At 41.3% G+C, this 15,630-nt stretch overlaps 1 protein-coding gene across 4 annotated transcripts in view; it reads left to right on the top strand.

Moving 5' to 3' along the window:
* Positions 1-15,630, top strand: part of CCDC180 (coiled-coil domain containing 180) — a 54,050-nt gene that overhangs the window by 26,340 nt on the left and 12,080 nt on the right. For 3 of the 4 annotated variants that reach the window (XM_075185347.1, XM_075185346.1, XM_075185348.1), the window contains 11 exons: positions 2,748-3,089; positions 5,874-6,115; positions 7,163-7,338; positions 7,864-8,044; positions 8,212-8,358; positions 9,722-9,866; positions 10,943-11,059; positions 11,292-11,390; positions 12,940-13,026; positions 13,876-14,063; positions 15,252-15,322. In XM_075185347.1, coding sequence (XP_075041448.1) covers positions 2,748-3,089; positions 5,874-6,115; positions 7,163-7,338; positions 7,864-8,044; positions 8,212-8,358; positions 9,722-9,866; positions 10,943-11,059; positions 11,292-11,390; positions 12,940-13,026; positions 13,876-14,063; positions 15,252-15,322 — 1,795 coding nt within the window. The remainder of the gene's footprint in view (positions 1-2,747; positions 3,090-5,873; positions 6,116-7,162; positions 7,339-7,863; positions 8,045-8,211; positions 8,359-9,721; positions 9,867-10,942; positions 11,060-11,291; positions 11,391-12,939; positions 13,027-13,875; positions 14,064-15,251; positions 15,323-15,630) is intronic. The other variant, XM_075185349.1, reaches the window with a different exon arrangement.

Genomic DNA, 15,630 nt, shown 5'->3' with positions numbered 1-15,630 from the left:
TTGAATATCTTCGAACGAGGCAGGGGCGGTTTATCCCTTAATATGTAGAAAGCGCTCAATCTTATGTGTGCGCCACCATCCACAAATCGCGGCTGATCTCCCTGGTGGAAATAATGGGTGAGTCCATATGGGATTCAAGGGAGATGGGTATGGGGCTAGATTGTGTCTTTTATTAGCCAGATCCCATGTGTTTAGAGTAAAGGAGATTAATGGGCAGGAGTATACTGAAGCCGGTCTACAAGATTTAGGAAGCCATAATAGGTGATGTACGAGTGTATCTGGGGTCATAGCATTTTCTATGTCCACCCATTTTTTTTAGGCCTGGGTTGAGATGCCAAGAGATGACATTGCTCAGTTGTGTGGCCAAATAGTATTCATACATTAGCGGTAGACCGAGGCCTCCAGCCTCTTTGGGTTTAGCTAACAGCGATCTACTTAATCTGGGTTTCTTCCCTTGCCAGATAAAACTGTTGCATGACGATTGAAGAGTGAATATATTTTTCCAGGGAATTGACACCAGGAGCGTCTGAAATAAATACAATAGGCGGGGGAGGATATTCATTTTGATAACTTGAATTCTACCTACCCAGGAGATGTACATAGGTTCCCATCTAGCTAGATTGTGTTGAATGGTTGTCAATAAGGGCATGTAATTTGCTTTATATAGACCTAGGAAGTGTTTGGTGATATTTATCCCCAGGTAGCTGATAGAGTGAGGACGCCACTGGAAGTTAAAGGACAGTTTTAGAGCTTCTCTATTTTTACGTGGGACGTGAAGGAAGAGCGCTTCGGATTTAGAATCGTTAATTTTATAGCCAGAGAACTTACCAAAATGTGCAAGTTCTAACATTCGGTTCTGGAGTGATACAGTGGGATCAGTCAGAGTGAGCAGGACATCGGCTGCGAAAATTGAAATTTTATAATGTGAGGCGCCCAGCCGGATGCCTGTGATGTCTGGGTTAAGGCGTATTTCGGCTGCCAAATGTTCAATACACAGTGTGAACAGTAGTGGGGATAATGGGCCGCCTTGCCTCGTGCCGTTATGTAACTGGATACGGCTGGAGACCTGGCCATTGGTCATGACCCGGGAGGTGTGGTTATTGTATAAAGCTGTTATAGCTTGTAAGAAGTGGCCTCGTAAACCAAATGATTCTAGCGTGGAAAACATAAAAGGCCAGGCTACCCTATCAAACGCCTTCTCTGCGTCCAAGGCTAGAAGCAGTGAGGGAAGTTTGCTAGAGTTAACAAAGTGGATTAAATCTATTACTCTACGAGTATTATCAGGGGCCCGTCTGTTGGGAATAAAACCCACCTGATCGGGGTCTATAAGGTCTGCCAGGACTCCGTTTAACCTATTAGCTAAGACTTTGGCAAAAAGTTTGATATCTGTGTTAAGGAGCGAGATCGGGCGGTAGTTTGCGAGATCATCTGTTTTATGATAACTCTGATGAAAGTAAATTGTGATAGATTCGTTTAAAAGGAGAAGCTTTAAACTAAGGTTATTTTCCTCTTTTACAAGCAAGTACCCACTACTCTGGTGTTTCTAACCAGACACCACTCTACCCTGTCCCCAGCAGTTATCATATACCATCCAAGCCCCAATTGGGGAGAAAGGGCTACAGCTGCGGGAAATCTGCAGATGTAGTTTTCAACACCCCAAGCATACTAGCGCCGGGCAACCAATCAGAGTCTGGGAGTCCAACTTGCTTGTCTAACCAGTGGAAGTGACCCAACAAAGACTGTTCCCACTCCAGACATCCTTATGCAGTGCGAGGATGAAGTGAGTGACTTAGAGAAGAGTTACTTGTGTGGGAATGATGCCACCACAAAGCATGATGGGTCACCTGCAGCTGGTCCACTTGGGACCTCTATGGGAATAGGATCCTGCTATGATGCTGCAAGGTTGCACAGCCAAAGTCATTGGGGTAAATGGAGTCAAGGGTGAAGTGTTCATGACTAGGGTATTTCTCATCTGTCAGTCAGCCATGTGATCAGGTCTTTATGGATGGCCTCCCAGCAGATGTAGTCCTGGGAAATCTTTGTCATAGGAGGTTGACATAGTTTGGAGTCTCTATAACCTGGCATGAAACTGCCAGCCTATACTCTGCCAGAGGAACTGCCCCAACGTCACCCAGCCCGGAGGAATAGACCCAAGCTGCCAGACCAGCTAGATTGCTCAGCAAATCCTTTGTCACTGGAGAGACAATGTCTCCAGCAGATCAGAGGATGTTGTTTCAAGCCAACCTGGTCCTGTGGGATTGCTTGGTGATGCTCTTGCTCTTCATAGGAAGCCAACTCCGGCAGTGAGTAGTAATGACTGCTGTATGATCTCATGTCTATAAAACCTATTGTCTCCAACATATGAAACTAACCTGTAGAAACTGCATATCTAGTAGAAAGTGAGGGTCATAGGAGAGAGTTCATGGCAGCTCAGCTCTCTTATGTGTCTCTGCAATGCATGGCCAAAGACCAGACAGCAAGAGTCACAATGTTTCCTATTGGCCGATGATCTCACACACAGGCCATTGCAGTCTTCGGCCAAATGGTCCAACCAAATCACAAGGTTTGTGGCCAACCGTAGGGGTCCCTGAAGAGCTCATTGACCATATAAATGAACAAGGCTCTACAAAATAAGCGAAAAATGAAGTTAGATACTGTTTTTCCTGTAAACTGGTTCTCTCTGTAAGTGGAGTGTATGTCCATTGAAAATGTTGTTGTTGTTGTTAATTCTAGCAATGTTTTCAAAGGATTTGCCCTTAGAGATAGAAGAATCTGATGGTAAAGACGTTGAAACCGTATCTCAAGCACCCGCAAACACTTCAGTGGGACCTGTGCCTGTATTAAGACCAGCAGATTCTTCACAAGACATAGACAGCAAAGATGAGCTGGATCTTGGTGCAGAAAGTGCTGATAGGAATATTCTCCAATCCCCTGAGGTAGAGACCACATGGAATAATAATGGAGGGAATGCAGCCAATGACCCATTTCAGCAGTCACCTGACCTGAACCATGTGGACCATGAAGACAATCGGACCTTTGAGTCGCAACGTCATGATGTTCCGGAAAGCCACGCTAGAGTGCAATTTAAGGTAGGTGAATGTTTTATACCATACTTTAAAGAGCGCATAAACAATATTTCATTTATATATACCAAAGCCAGGGATGACATCATTACATTTCTTTTCTGAAATGACTAAAGTGTTAAATTCTGTAGTCCGCAAACATTTGACTGCTCTGTTGTTTTTCTAACTGCTGACATGTTTATAAAGCTGTGTAAGGGACATACATATTCTGGGCCTGAGTAACTGACCTGTGTAAAACCATATTGCATTGGAGGGGGAGGTAAATTTAAAATGTGGAGATGATTTATAGTTTGGGTAGGGGATGTCCTACATTAACTTTAAATTTCAGTGCAAAAATAAAGCTATGAAGTATTTGAGTGCTGGATGAAAAAAACAGCCAGTATGTATCTTATGTGCAAAATAATAAACTAATTTGCACCCCTTGCATTGTAACATAGTTTGTCCTGGAGAACATTTACTCCTTCTTTTGTCTTGCTTTCCTTAATAACTCAGGCCTTCTGTCTTCAGTCTGGACTGAGTAAAAAGCAGAGGGACAGTGAACAGAAATTTAAAACATCAAAGATCTAAGTGACTTGCTTGCAGTCCCCTAGGTAACGACAACAACATGAACATATTTGAAAGTGATGCCACTTTTAGTTTGGATATGGTGTCTATCGCTATTTGAGCTTTCTGACTCATATTTAATTGTTTAATGCAGTTTAGATAGACAGTATTTTCCTGAACTTCTCTGCAGTTTGAATGCTGTGACTGGGTTATCTTGTGTATGTATGTATAATTTATTATTTTCATCAGGCACCTCTTACTTGTATGACGTTTATGGTATTCTGTCATGTGCAAGCTGATTTTTAGACATAAATCTGCAAATATGTGTTTGTGAATTAATTCCTAGAAATAGTGTGACATGGCTCTCAGAGAAGCTGTTTAGATCAATGGGATTTGTTTATGTTAAACTACCCAGAGGGTAGATAATGGTAGCACCTTGTACCATTTATGGCAGGAGGCAAATGTGAAAGCCTTTGAAAATCTCTCTTTCAAGACAATGAAATCAAACACATTTTTGGGAGGCCTCAGACATGCCGACTGCAGAGACAGGGTTGTATGTTAATGACAGATTCCAGCTGAATGGGGTCACAGGAAAAGATCATATCATTTTCTCCAATATTATTCTTACCAGAGGCATGTGTGGTATGCAGATGAAGGGAAACTTATGACCTGTTGTGTGGAGGTAAAATCATGTTTGTAAGCCATACTGTTGAAAAGTTATGACAGTGTAAAGAAAACCTGACTTAAAAGGTGTTTCTATAGCAGAATCATAAAACCCTAATTTGCATTCCTGAGACCTGATGGTTCTGACCTCACAGGAAGGGGGGCTGTGGGCCCTGCAGCTTGGTTTTAAAAATGTAGTGAACATGTAAGTCCTGGTTCACTCTGAGAGAGTCAATTTGATTGAAGAGGTCCCATTTTTCCTGCTTCTCCCAGCACCAGAAACTTGATTATAAGTGAAGTATCAATTCTGTGTTTTATCCTTTTTATTTTACAAGAAACAATTGCTTTATATCTGTATGCCTTTTTATTAACTTTTTATCTTAAGCATTGTGGATGTATTTTCCATATTAAAGTACACTTAATAAGTTCAAGTCTCTGTGTTCTTACGAATTCACGCAACAGTTTGGTCCAGACGCTACATAATTGAAAAGGGAGAACATTGTGGTTTATGCGAACTCTGATTAAAGTAAATTGTGTTAGATTAATGCTAGGGAGAACAGAAGGCTTCCTAAATAAGAGTGTCAGCTCTTGTCAGAAAAACCTTGGTGGTGGCGGCATAGTTAGTACCGCAAAGTTAGTGTGTGGCATAGATAGGGAAGGATTTAATCATTTTAGACAGACCAGGTGGTTGTTTTTTTGGTTAACCCTTTGTCACACACGCATCACGCAGGCTCAGGTGAGTGCTGTTCGTGACAAATCTATAAATAATAGGTGCAGGGAGGACAAAAAAGAGAAGAGACAGTTCTGAGTTGAGCCTAGCAAACAAGCAGTAGTTTAATGAGGTAGATTAGAGGTAAGGCAGAGCAGAATAATTATTTTGTAAAGTAGCAGAATATTAAAATTTACACAGCATTTATTGATGGTCCCAGAAAGGTATTTCACAGAGGGGTAAAGGGGGAATGGAGTTGGAAGAGTTAAGTTGTTCCTTTCAAATACTAGGTCGTTTCCTAAAATACTGATCCTTATATATATATATATATATATATATATATATATATATATATATATATATATATATAGTTCAAATTCACCATAAGAATGAGGAAACATTGGGACTGTTTCTATTACACTGTGTTCCGCTTTTGTGGGTGAAGCTTTGCTCAGATGTATTTTTTTAGTAGATTTCATTTTTCTTTTTCACTTGATTGAAATGAGACAATCCTTCCTAGCTGTGCGGCAGAGGGGTGCAGGCCCATCTTCAGAAAGACTTGCGTCAGGTCAGAGCTGGCGGTCCTCAGTCTCCTGTTTTATGCCTCCACAATGACAAAGAATCTGATTTCTAGGCCCCATCAGAGCAATGTCATACGTTCCACACACAAAAAGTGACACATGTAGTAATAAAACAGTCCCCATGCTAGATGTGCGCTTCCTGGGACCACCAGCGTATCGCGGTGAGTATAGCGTACACCTCATGAATTAGGCCCTGTGCGTTTTAATTAAGCTCTCCTACCTACATTGCTGTTAGGCCTGCAGAAACAGAGATTACAGTGCATCATGAAATGTAACCTTTTTGCTTGATCGTAGATGAAATCCCTGGTAGAGGAAATCCCTGCCTCCCCCGTCCTCCTTGAGCGCTTCACAACCTCCAAAGGCAATACATATACGGTACTTCTAGATAGCAAACAACTGAAGTCTAAGCCGTCCATGGAATCTCAGTCAGCGACTGATACCGTGTTCATCACTGAGGCGGTTGTAGATGATGAAAGCCCTTTGAATCTGGACGTAATGGTTTTGCCCGAGGAGTTGACTGCTGATCTTAAAAAAAAGTTAGTGAACAATAATATTTCTTGTTTTATACTGGACAGATAACATATGCAATGTCAGATGATTTAAAGAACGAATATATAAATCTTATTTAAAGGTCCCCTCCCAAAAACATGCCCCAACATGGTTGGTCCAATCACAGACTGCTCTGCTTACGGCTCATCATGAGTCTTCCGCTCCTCATCTGTTGACAGGAGGGGAAGGCTGACAAGACAGTACAGGAGTCCATTTAATAGGGGCAACAAGGAGAGCATGGGGCTGCTAATATATCACTGCAAGTCTTCATGAGAGGACACCTCCAGCACCAATGACTTGCTGTGTGCTGCCTCCCTCTGGTCTACAGACCTAGAAGAGGGGCTAGCAATGAATACTGTCAGTCATGCGAGTGCGAGGTCACATGACTGATTGGCCAAAGATGAGGATGGCTTTGTGTGGAGAAATGTTGCTTCTCTAGCAGGGCTTCTTACTGAAGCCCTGCTCATCTATCCGTGTGGGAGAAAGGAGGACATTGTTGGAAAGGGCATTTTAAATAATATTTTACATTCAATATTACTGATGCTGTAATTAACATTAGTCTGGAACTAGACATATTATACAATAATAACATCTCTTCTGGTAATTTCACCTTCACCACTAGGGGTGCTGTTCCAATACTGCCAGTAGATGATAGTATGGTATTTCACACCTTTTTTTAATAAATACAAATATACAGTGTAATAAAGGTTATTATGTAGAATAGTTTTATACAACAGTCATCGAAAAATACATTGATTTTAAACTTCTATTATATTGTGTATGTTATATATTGGGAAATTTTGGTACTACAGGCATGGAATTAATTTTACAGGATGCTTTGGAATTGGAGTTTTCGAACAATTCGGAGCACAGTGCCCACACTAAATTACTTACTGCGCACTTTCCCCACACTCCTATCTAAACCATTTAGCAGTGCTCCTCACAGTAACTGCAGGAGGAAACATATCAGTGCTCCTGACACCGAGTAGAAGAGCTTTTAGCTGTATGCTATAGTGTATTCATCTGACTTTCAGAGTCTGCCTGGGCTTCTATGAGCACCTGGAAAGTTGGTTTGATGACACCGTGTCCAATTCCCGTGCTATTGTTCTTGCCAAGGAGGAGAAACTGAAATCTGAGTTGGATCTATCCTATCACCTCCACGAGCCACGGAGCCGGCGCATAGAGACGGATATCCACAATGTCAGAGCAGGTACAGAGTTGGCTACATAATAATGACCCAAATTCCAATATCCGCTGGACAAGTCACCTGTCTCCCCAATCTTTCAGATATATTTATTATATAACCCTTCCGTGACTCTTTATTTGGTTTTTAAGTCGAAATATTCTACTGATTTTGATGTGTCAACATGATGTAAAGTAGTATTACACTACATTAGCAGTATTTCACAAATACATAAATGTTTCCATACGTTTACAGATCTTAAAATGCACCTTGTTTTATAAAATGGGGATTATTTCTACTTTATCTTTCTATAACCACTAAGGCAGCTAATCAGGGGAACGATCGTCAGTTGACATGTGCTGCTGCTGCACTTTAGTGCCTTTTACCAATCGATATTTACGTATGAAAGTAATTAAATAAATTGTTAAATTAATTAATTGCGTTGGAGTGTTTAATGAGGTGAGGGGTCACATTGCCTGGAATCCACCCAAGTAAAAATATCTTCTACTTTCTATTCTGCTATAACTTTTACACGTGGCCTCTACTCTGCAGCCGAATTGCTCCTTCACTCGGATCGCGTTGATCGTCACTGTGAGGGGATAAAACAAGCCCTCAATGATCTGAAGGAAGAGAGCGCTTCACTCATCAATGAGATGAAAACAGAGACTGACAACTTCCGCAGCAAGATCAGAGCCATGGAGAGCACATTCCTGAACACCAACAAGTCCGAGAAGTGAGCTGTGTTCTGTTCACAATTCTCTTTGTAATCCTTAAACCAGTCACACATTCAGCAAAGAAGTCTGAAGTGCTTAACTAAGCACATAAGGCAGCGCAGTTTATTCTGACCAATCCCATCTACCTTTTCTTTGTCATTTCTCGTTTTTACACCTTTTATTTCAGGCTGGTGGCGCTGAACGACTCTCTGCCCTCCATCTTGGACAGTCACGTTAGCGGAGTGCAAACCGCCATGCGGTCCTACAGGCAACACGTGGAGGAGATGCTGGGAAAGTTGTGCGACACCAACTCGGATTTCATCAAATCTTTTCGGTAAATGCTGTTAAGAGTGATCCGGAGAATGCTCTATTTAACACTTCTTATAAACCCGCCCCTCGGAGGGCGACAGGGCCAGTAAACCCGCAGGTTATACTTTTCGGAGACATCTGGAAACACAAGGCCATTTCCTTCCAGGACATTATTACTGACTACTTAGTGTTGGTGACTATTAGTAGTGACTGGCCACCGTTGGTCCGTGGGCTTGATGTAGCTCTCCACGGTTGTTAGAGAAAGGAAGGGATCACAAACAAATCCCATAGACTATTGTATGACATCACTTATTTAAATAGTATTCAGCCCATAACAATAAAAGCAGTGTCCACAATTAAATTGGTGCCACTGAGATTACGTAAAAACGAGTCAGTAGACATCCGCTAATTCAGGAACATTTCTAAATAAGTGTAATCCACCCCTTGAAGCTCCTTAGCATATGTCATCCCGCAAAACGATATCTTGATTTTCTGACTCAGATGTAGGGTCATGCGCATTATTGTAGATGGCCTGTGTTCTGTGTGGAACGCTTTCTTCCACTCTGCCCGTCATAGGGAGGAAGAATATACCCCTCTTGTAATTTACACCATCGTGATGGGTTATTCCTTGCACGTGTGCAGAAAATCAGGCAGACCTGGGTAGGTGGGAACATTATATCACAAAGCAAGAAGCAGAAGACTCTCCTGTACCTCTACGTCTTCTCTGGTTCTCAAATGATCCTCCTGTGGCAGCTATGGTAATTATATTATATGTATATACAGTAAGGACGTTTATATATTTAAGTGTAGTACGCCCCCTAGGAACGCAAACTAATGAGACTTATCTCCAGATACACATTTGGGAAATGTCTTTTGTGGGAAGGCCTGCTGTACATGATGATGACGATGGTGGTGATGCTAGCAACGGTATTTATCCGTTTCTGATTGGCTGTTAGCTTATTGACCGCTGATCGTATTTCACTGATTAGCATCACAGCTATATTATGTCAAGTTGCGGCCATCTAATCCGATCTCTTGTCAAACCCATTTGGATTCCTGCAGGGAGGAAGATTACCATTAGATTTATAAAGCAGTAAATGAAGGATGTCAGGGTGTTTGTATTTCATTAAATTTTATATAAAATGAGATGTTCACATTTATAACGAACACCGTCAAACCTCAGTCTATTCCCTGGCATAGAAATACTGCTGTGTTTTCAGTTGGACATAACTTGAGATACATACGACTCAATATACATACGTAGGACCGCAGTTTTTGCAACCACATTTTTAGGAGTAGGTTTAGAATGCAAAATGCACCAAACTGTAAATCAAGCTCTAAAAGTGTAACATTAATGGTTCTGTCACAATGTAAACTGCATTTTCTAGATTGTTCTCAGAGGGCGGTAACTTTTCGCCTGCTGAAATTGAGGTTCTGCGCAAGAGACTGCATATGGCGTCGACCACCATCACCTTGTTTGAGGGGTCCATCATGGTGGATTTGGAGGGGTTGGAATCTCGTTGCTTAGAGCAGGTAATTTGTGGGCAATTCAAACTGTGTGATAATGGGGGGTTTCCAGCTTTAAATGTCTTTCATTAGTTTGTATATACCTTCCTGCAACTTTCACTTAATGCATTGCTTTATTTTTCACCTTAAAGAATAAAGAAAAAGTGAATTGTATAAAATGTTTTTTCAGAACAAATTCACTATAGCATAAATTCAATTTAAAGAGTGATTTTTTTTCCCATTACACAAAATTCAAATTTGATTAACTATATATTATGTATTCTGTGAAAGTTTATGAAGCGCACTGCAAAGTATCTTGGTTTTTAGTGAACTTAGATGGTTCTCCAGGCACACTGCAAGCTGCTCGCCTTCCTTGTGCTCTCAGCAGACGGCCTCGCAAGCTAGAAGCTCATATAGGTTTATGTGGAGACAGAAAAGATGTCAGAAGACGCAATGTGCTAAAGTCTAAACAATCAAAACTGCCCCTTTCATTAAATGAAACTGTTCTGATGTTCTCCTAAATTACTGCTCGGTTTAGTCTCATTAATGACTGAATTGAATCATGAGAGTGAGGCGACATCAAGCGTTTATTACATGTCGCACTTTTTAAAGGCTTTTTACAGATGTTGAAGTGAGGCCAGAGAGGTTCCTCACAAGTGCAGCTGGAAGTTGCAAAATGCATCCAAATATAAGTACGGGACTAGCCCCAGGGGAAAGCGCCCATGTAGTTTCCAGGAATGCAGGGAACATATATATATATATATATATATATATATAATTATGATATTTTCGTCATCGTAAATGAGTCCTGTGGGTGTAACTAGGACTTTTTGTACCCAGCAGGTTTTGTAATTACTCCCATTGCAAATTGTATGTCGAACCCTTTTTGACCTTGCTATGACACACAAGGTCAAGACAATTATGAAACCATTCCAGGGTTGCTCCCTGCATACAGCTGTTGTTCCCAATATAATATGCCCCTGGCCAACTTGCCCTGGTCTCCTAAGCCTACTGTCCATCCTTGTTCCACCCCTGTTTGCCGGTATTACAAATAATTATTTACATATTACCATCATGCATGTGTATTCTGTCAATTTACATAGGCCACAGAGGTCGTAAAGAAGTTTGAAGACAGGTTCCTCAGTTTAACTTTGGATAAGATTTTCTTAGAGAATATTCAGAAATTGCTGACAAATCTGCAGGTGAAGATGAAAGCGCTGGTAAGTGCGAGGACTATACAGGAAAATATAGAAAACAGACATTTGTATGTTGCAAACTATCGTAATGGTTTTCACTGAGCCAATCCTAGTTCTGGTGACGTTAAAGTCTTTGTACTATGTATCACACCCTTTACTGTTTTGTAAGTGCTGAAAAATAGAAATTGTTACGTTAATTATGGGGTGCATTATCTCAGCTTTATGTAATCACAGTCATTTGTACATTTGTTTGCAGGTTGTGACCAGCAATTCTCAGTCACAGCAGATAAACTGCTACCTGGAACAGCTCCAGGTGAAGACAGATGCCTGTGCCTGTCCCAACATGGATAAAGAAGTATGTTTATTTGTACCAAGCAGCCAGCTACTGGTTTATTCATTTTTAATTATATTGTTATTAAGAGTTTTTGAAAAACGTAAATTTGGAGGGAGGAGCGATACAGAAAAATAGAAATAAGGGTAGATGGGGGTTAGGGAGATTCCAAAATAAGAATTAGCAATACACCAACACAACTGCTTTTCAGTTTTACAGGCGAAAGTCACATCAGTGTTCAGCAAGGTTAGCTGTGGATCCCAGAATTAGGGTTTATGGGCTCGGGAGGTCGGAGGGGGGTGTTAGTAAGAGAAGGAGCCAGGGGGTAGGAAGTGATCGTCTCATCCAGAATTAAGGACCTGTATCCTAAAGTTGAGTTTGTACAAGCAAATAAAAAGAGTTATGAGGTTTATTTCGAGACCTCATACTAAGTAAGGAGACCATATAGTGCGGGATTGGGACAGTCGTTTAGAATACTTCAGATATATTGTAAGCAATATACCTGCCATACTCCATACGGGTGTAATCACAGGGGGTCGGTCTGTTTCCGATTAGAAGCATTGAGCATTTTGCTGCGCTGAGGATATGGCTAATAAGGGAGACTGTGCGCTTGTGTGTTTCGGGGGGAGTTTCCACACCAAACAAAGCTTGATTGAATGTGATTCTGTAATATTTTCAGAGCCTGCGATCGTTCTTTAGGTAAGGTATGAAACAGATATAAAATTCTAGGTAACATATTCATCTTTACTGCTGTAATTCTGCCGAGGTCGTAGTGTCTGATCAGGAAAACACCCTGAGGTAGATTTTTCAAGCCTTCTAAAGACGAAAAGTGGAGGTGTGGCCCGTAGCAACCAATCAGATTCTAGCTATCATTTCTAGAATGTGCAAGATAGACGATAGCTAGACTCTGATTGGTTGGGCCAAACCTCCACTTCTCCTTTCTAGAATGTTTGGTATATCTACCCCCCAGAGTGTCAGAGGGTGCACAGAGGGATAATATAAAGCTATATCAAACCTATATATATATTCCCCTGTGCTAGGAACAATTGAGCAAATAGAAAATGCTGTTATTAGATCATTATAACTAGTGTAAAGTCTCCTGTGTAAGTGATCTAGTGTCACAGTTATGCCAGAATAGCAGCTGGAAAGGTCCTCAACACGTCACACATCCACCATTTTGTTTGGGGGCCTTTGCGCAGTCCGATGTAATACCTGCGCGGCACTCAGACCACCACAACCTGCCCATTAGCCAAAACAAGTGCTCAAAGCACACATGTAGTCACAGTGATGTCACAGTTGCACAGTTTTGGATTTTGCACAGTCTTCATCTTATCCCCCATTGGTAAAGGCCCAGTCATGTGGGATACATTGGTGGATATTTATGAAAGCTGGTGGTTGAAAGATGGCTGCTGTCCACATCGACCAATCAGATGTTTGCTTTCATTTTGTAGATTGCACTAGACAAGTGAAAGAATCTGATTGGTCAATATGGGCAACACCAGCTTTTCGTTTCAGTTATCATAATTGTCTACCTATGTATATCACATTAATACTTACCTCCTTCTGGTAACAGGCAGTGACCAGTGAAGATCTATATGCCTTTGTGAAAACTGTAATGGAAGAAGTGGACAAGAGAAGCCAGTATCTGTCATGTCTCCTGGTAAGTGAGCTGTTGTATTGTTAACATTATACACTATGAGTGATTTTGTTTCAGACAAAAAGACCTGTTCATCAGCAGGGTCCCGATCCTGGCTAAGCGATACTCAGCCGCCTCTGCGATACTGGCCAGTAGCGGTCAGGGGTATCTTACGCCCTCGCCGTGCCAGTCTTTGCAGGCTCGCCGACGCAGTGCGCGGTGGACATGAAAGTCCAGATTTGAACTCTCTGCTCCAATATTGTGAAAGAAAGTTTGAAAATAAATTGAATTTATTTAAAAAAAGATTACAAAACAGTTTAAAACCTTTATTCAAAAGAAATTGTATTATTCAAAAAAGAAAATTTTTTTTAATGATTTTAATCTGTTGTCAGCCAGCTGAGATGGTGATAACAGAACAGGTAACACAATATTTGTTTATTAGGCTTCCCATGCAAAAACATATGGAAGCCTTTGCCTGCGAAAGTCAGAGAAACTTTCCACTGTGAGGTTTCTCGCTAATCGTAATCGTAACCCTTTAATGTACTGAACAAAAAAGAAAAAACTCCCGGGGGAGTGGGGGACAATGGACGAAAACTCCAGGGGTGGAAAGAACGACACAATAAGGTAGCCGGTAAAAGATGTAAATCCCGGGCATAATGACACCCACTTATCTATTCTAAATACCCCAATTCCCAGAGGTGAAACTTTCATTGAAGTCCCATAAATACAGATCTAAACTTATTATTTGTGACCTCAGAATGTCTTGCACATTTGTCACCTTTATGCTTTTCAGATCTTTCTGGATAACGGGTTTTTGGATAACAATCTTCGTACCTGCTTTTATTTTAACTCCCTTTACTTGACCTCCTGTAGGAGCCCGGTCCAACTCTTTCAGAAGCCCCACTGCAAGGCCCTATCGCAACAGCGTCCCGAGCAGATGTCACATCGCAACAAGAAAACAAAGTCTCATTTGGAAGCCCCGACAACCTGCTAAGTCCAAGCAGAATTGGAAAACTTGTTCTAGATGACGCAGCCGTGAGTGTGATCAAGAACATCATGAAGTGAGTGTGCAACAAACGCCCTTACACCGATAGTGTGCTCACCTGTTATCCCATAGAGGTCCAGTTCTGGAGGTCTGAGTAGAGGAAATATTTCCTGGTTTCCCTGTTTCTGGCAGTATATATTGAAGTCGTCCTTCACAGTTGTCTATTTTGGTAGTCTAGAACAGTGATAGGCAACCTGCTACACTTCAGGGGCCACATTATAGGGCCTCCAGCCTTCTAAAGGGCCACCCATCACCCTTAATCTCAGTAATAAGTTAAAACAATCTGTATCTGTAATCACCCATCTGTAATAACATACCAGCAAGCATTTAAAACAAGTGTTACACCTTATATAACAAACACATTTGACAATCGAGCAGGAAGGAGCTGGGGGCCGACGGTGAAGGTTCAGAGGGACGCATGTGGCCCTAGCTTCCCCCAGAGTGATGTCATGTCTTCCACTAATATAAGTCTAGGTCATATTTCTTTGTCGTCATCTTCTGGCAGTTTACAGAAAGGTCAAGGTCTGTCCATTTTTGGCAGGTTGGCATGAGTTTATTTTTCCCACTTGTCCAGTTTTGGTCCTCTAGAGTGAAATCATATGCAGTATTACAGTAGAGTGGAATGAAATTTTATGTTGTCCGGTTATGATAGTCTGGAATAAAATACTATAGTTCCCAGTTGGCCAGTTTGACAATCTAAAGTGGGTTACTAGAAAGACATATGATTTATACAGGAACTTTATGATACCTCACATTATAATAAACAATCCTCTCCTCATTTAAAGGCCCAGCTCACGTCTTCACGTCGCTAATCCTAAACTGCTATTTGTTTTATATAAACTGGTACCAGCCACATTCATAAATATAAATGCCAAGCTTTTGGGCATTGGTAAAATGTTTTTCAGATAAAGCTGTGATTTGTTGAGGAAGCATCTCTTCCATGCACATCAGACTTCCTGTCTGTAACACAATTGAAGAAAACGTCAGGGAACCTCAAAGAGTTTAGCTTGTGCTCGGCTAGATTATAAGGGTGCATACGAACTCAAACACGTTCTTTGATGTTATGGAGGTTTTGCTTTAGCTAATGGTAAAAGGCTCCATACTGAATTTCGGTTTTGCTGCAATTGTAGTGGCCTTGAACTTGCAATTAAAAAGTCAGCAACAGCCACAGTGAAACATACAGATATTTATCACATATTTACAGGACACAGCAGGCGAATGGGGCATCTCATCAAGAGCACGAAGTTGGAAAAGCAGAACAGACAACTGTGACAGGTACGGAGGATTTCCCTGTGGAACCACATTACACAGACCAGAGTGTCACCTCCACACTGTATATTAGACAGACAGCAGAGAACTAAACTAATGTTACATATACTGTGTGTTACAGCTGAATGGCTTCTCCTCTATTCCACTAATTACTGCATGACCTTAGACACCTTCTACGTAGCTATGAATATTCATGAGTATTAATCAATATTAACCTTAACTGCTTGACGGCTGACGCCCTCCCTTTCCTGCTACCCACACCCTTTTCCTTGAAATAAAGGCATGAAATTTGTCTGTCGAAAAAGAGGTCACAG

This window comes from Mixophyes fleayi, chromosome 9 (assembly GCF_038048845.1).
Source record: "Mixophyes fleayi isolate aMixFle1 chromosome 9, aMixFle1.hap1, whole genome shotgun sequence".
NCBI lineage: Eukaryota > Metazoa > Chordata > Amphibia > Anura > Limnodynastidae > Mixophyes > Mixophyes fleayi.
This window is presented reverse-complemented; position numbering and strand designations above follow the sequence as displayed.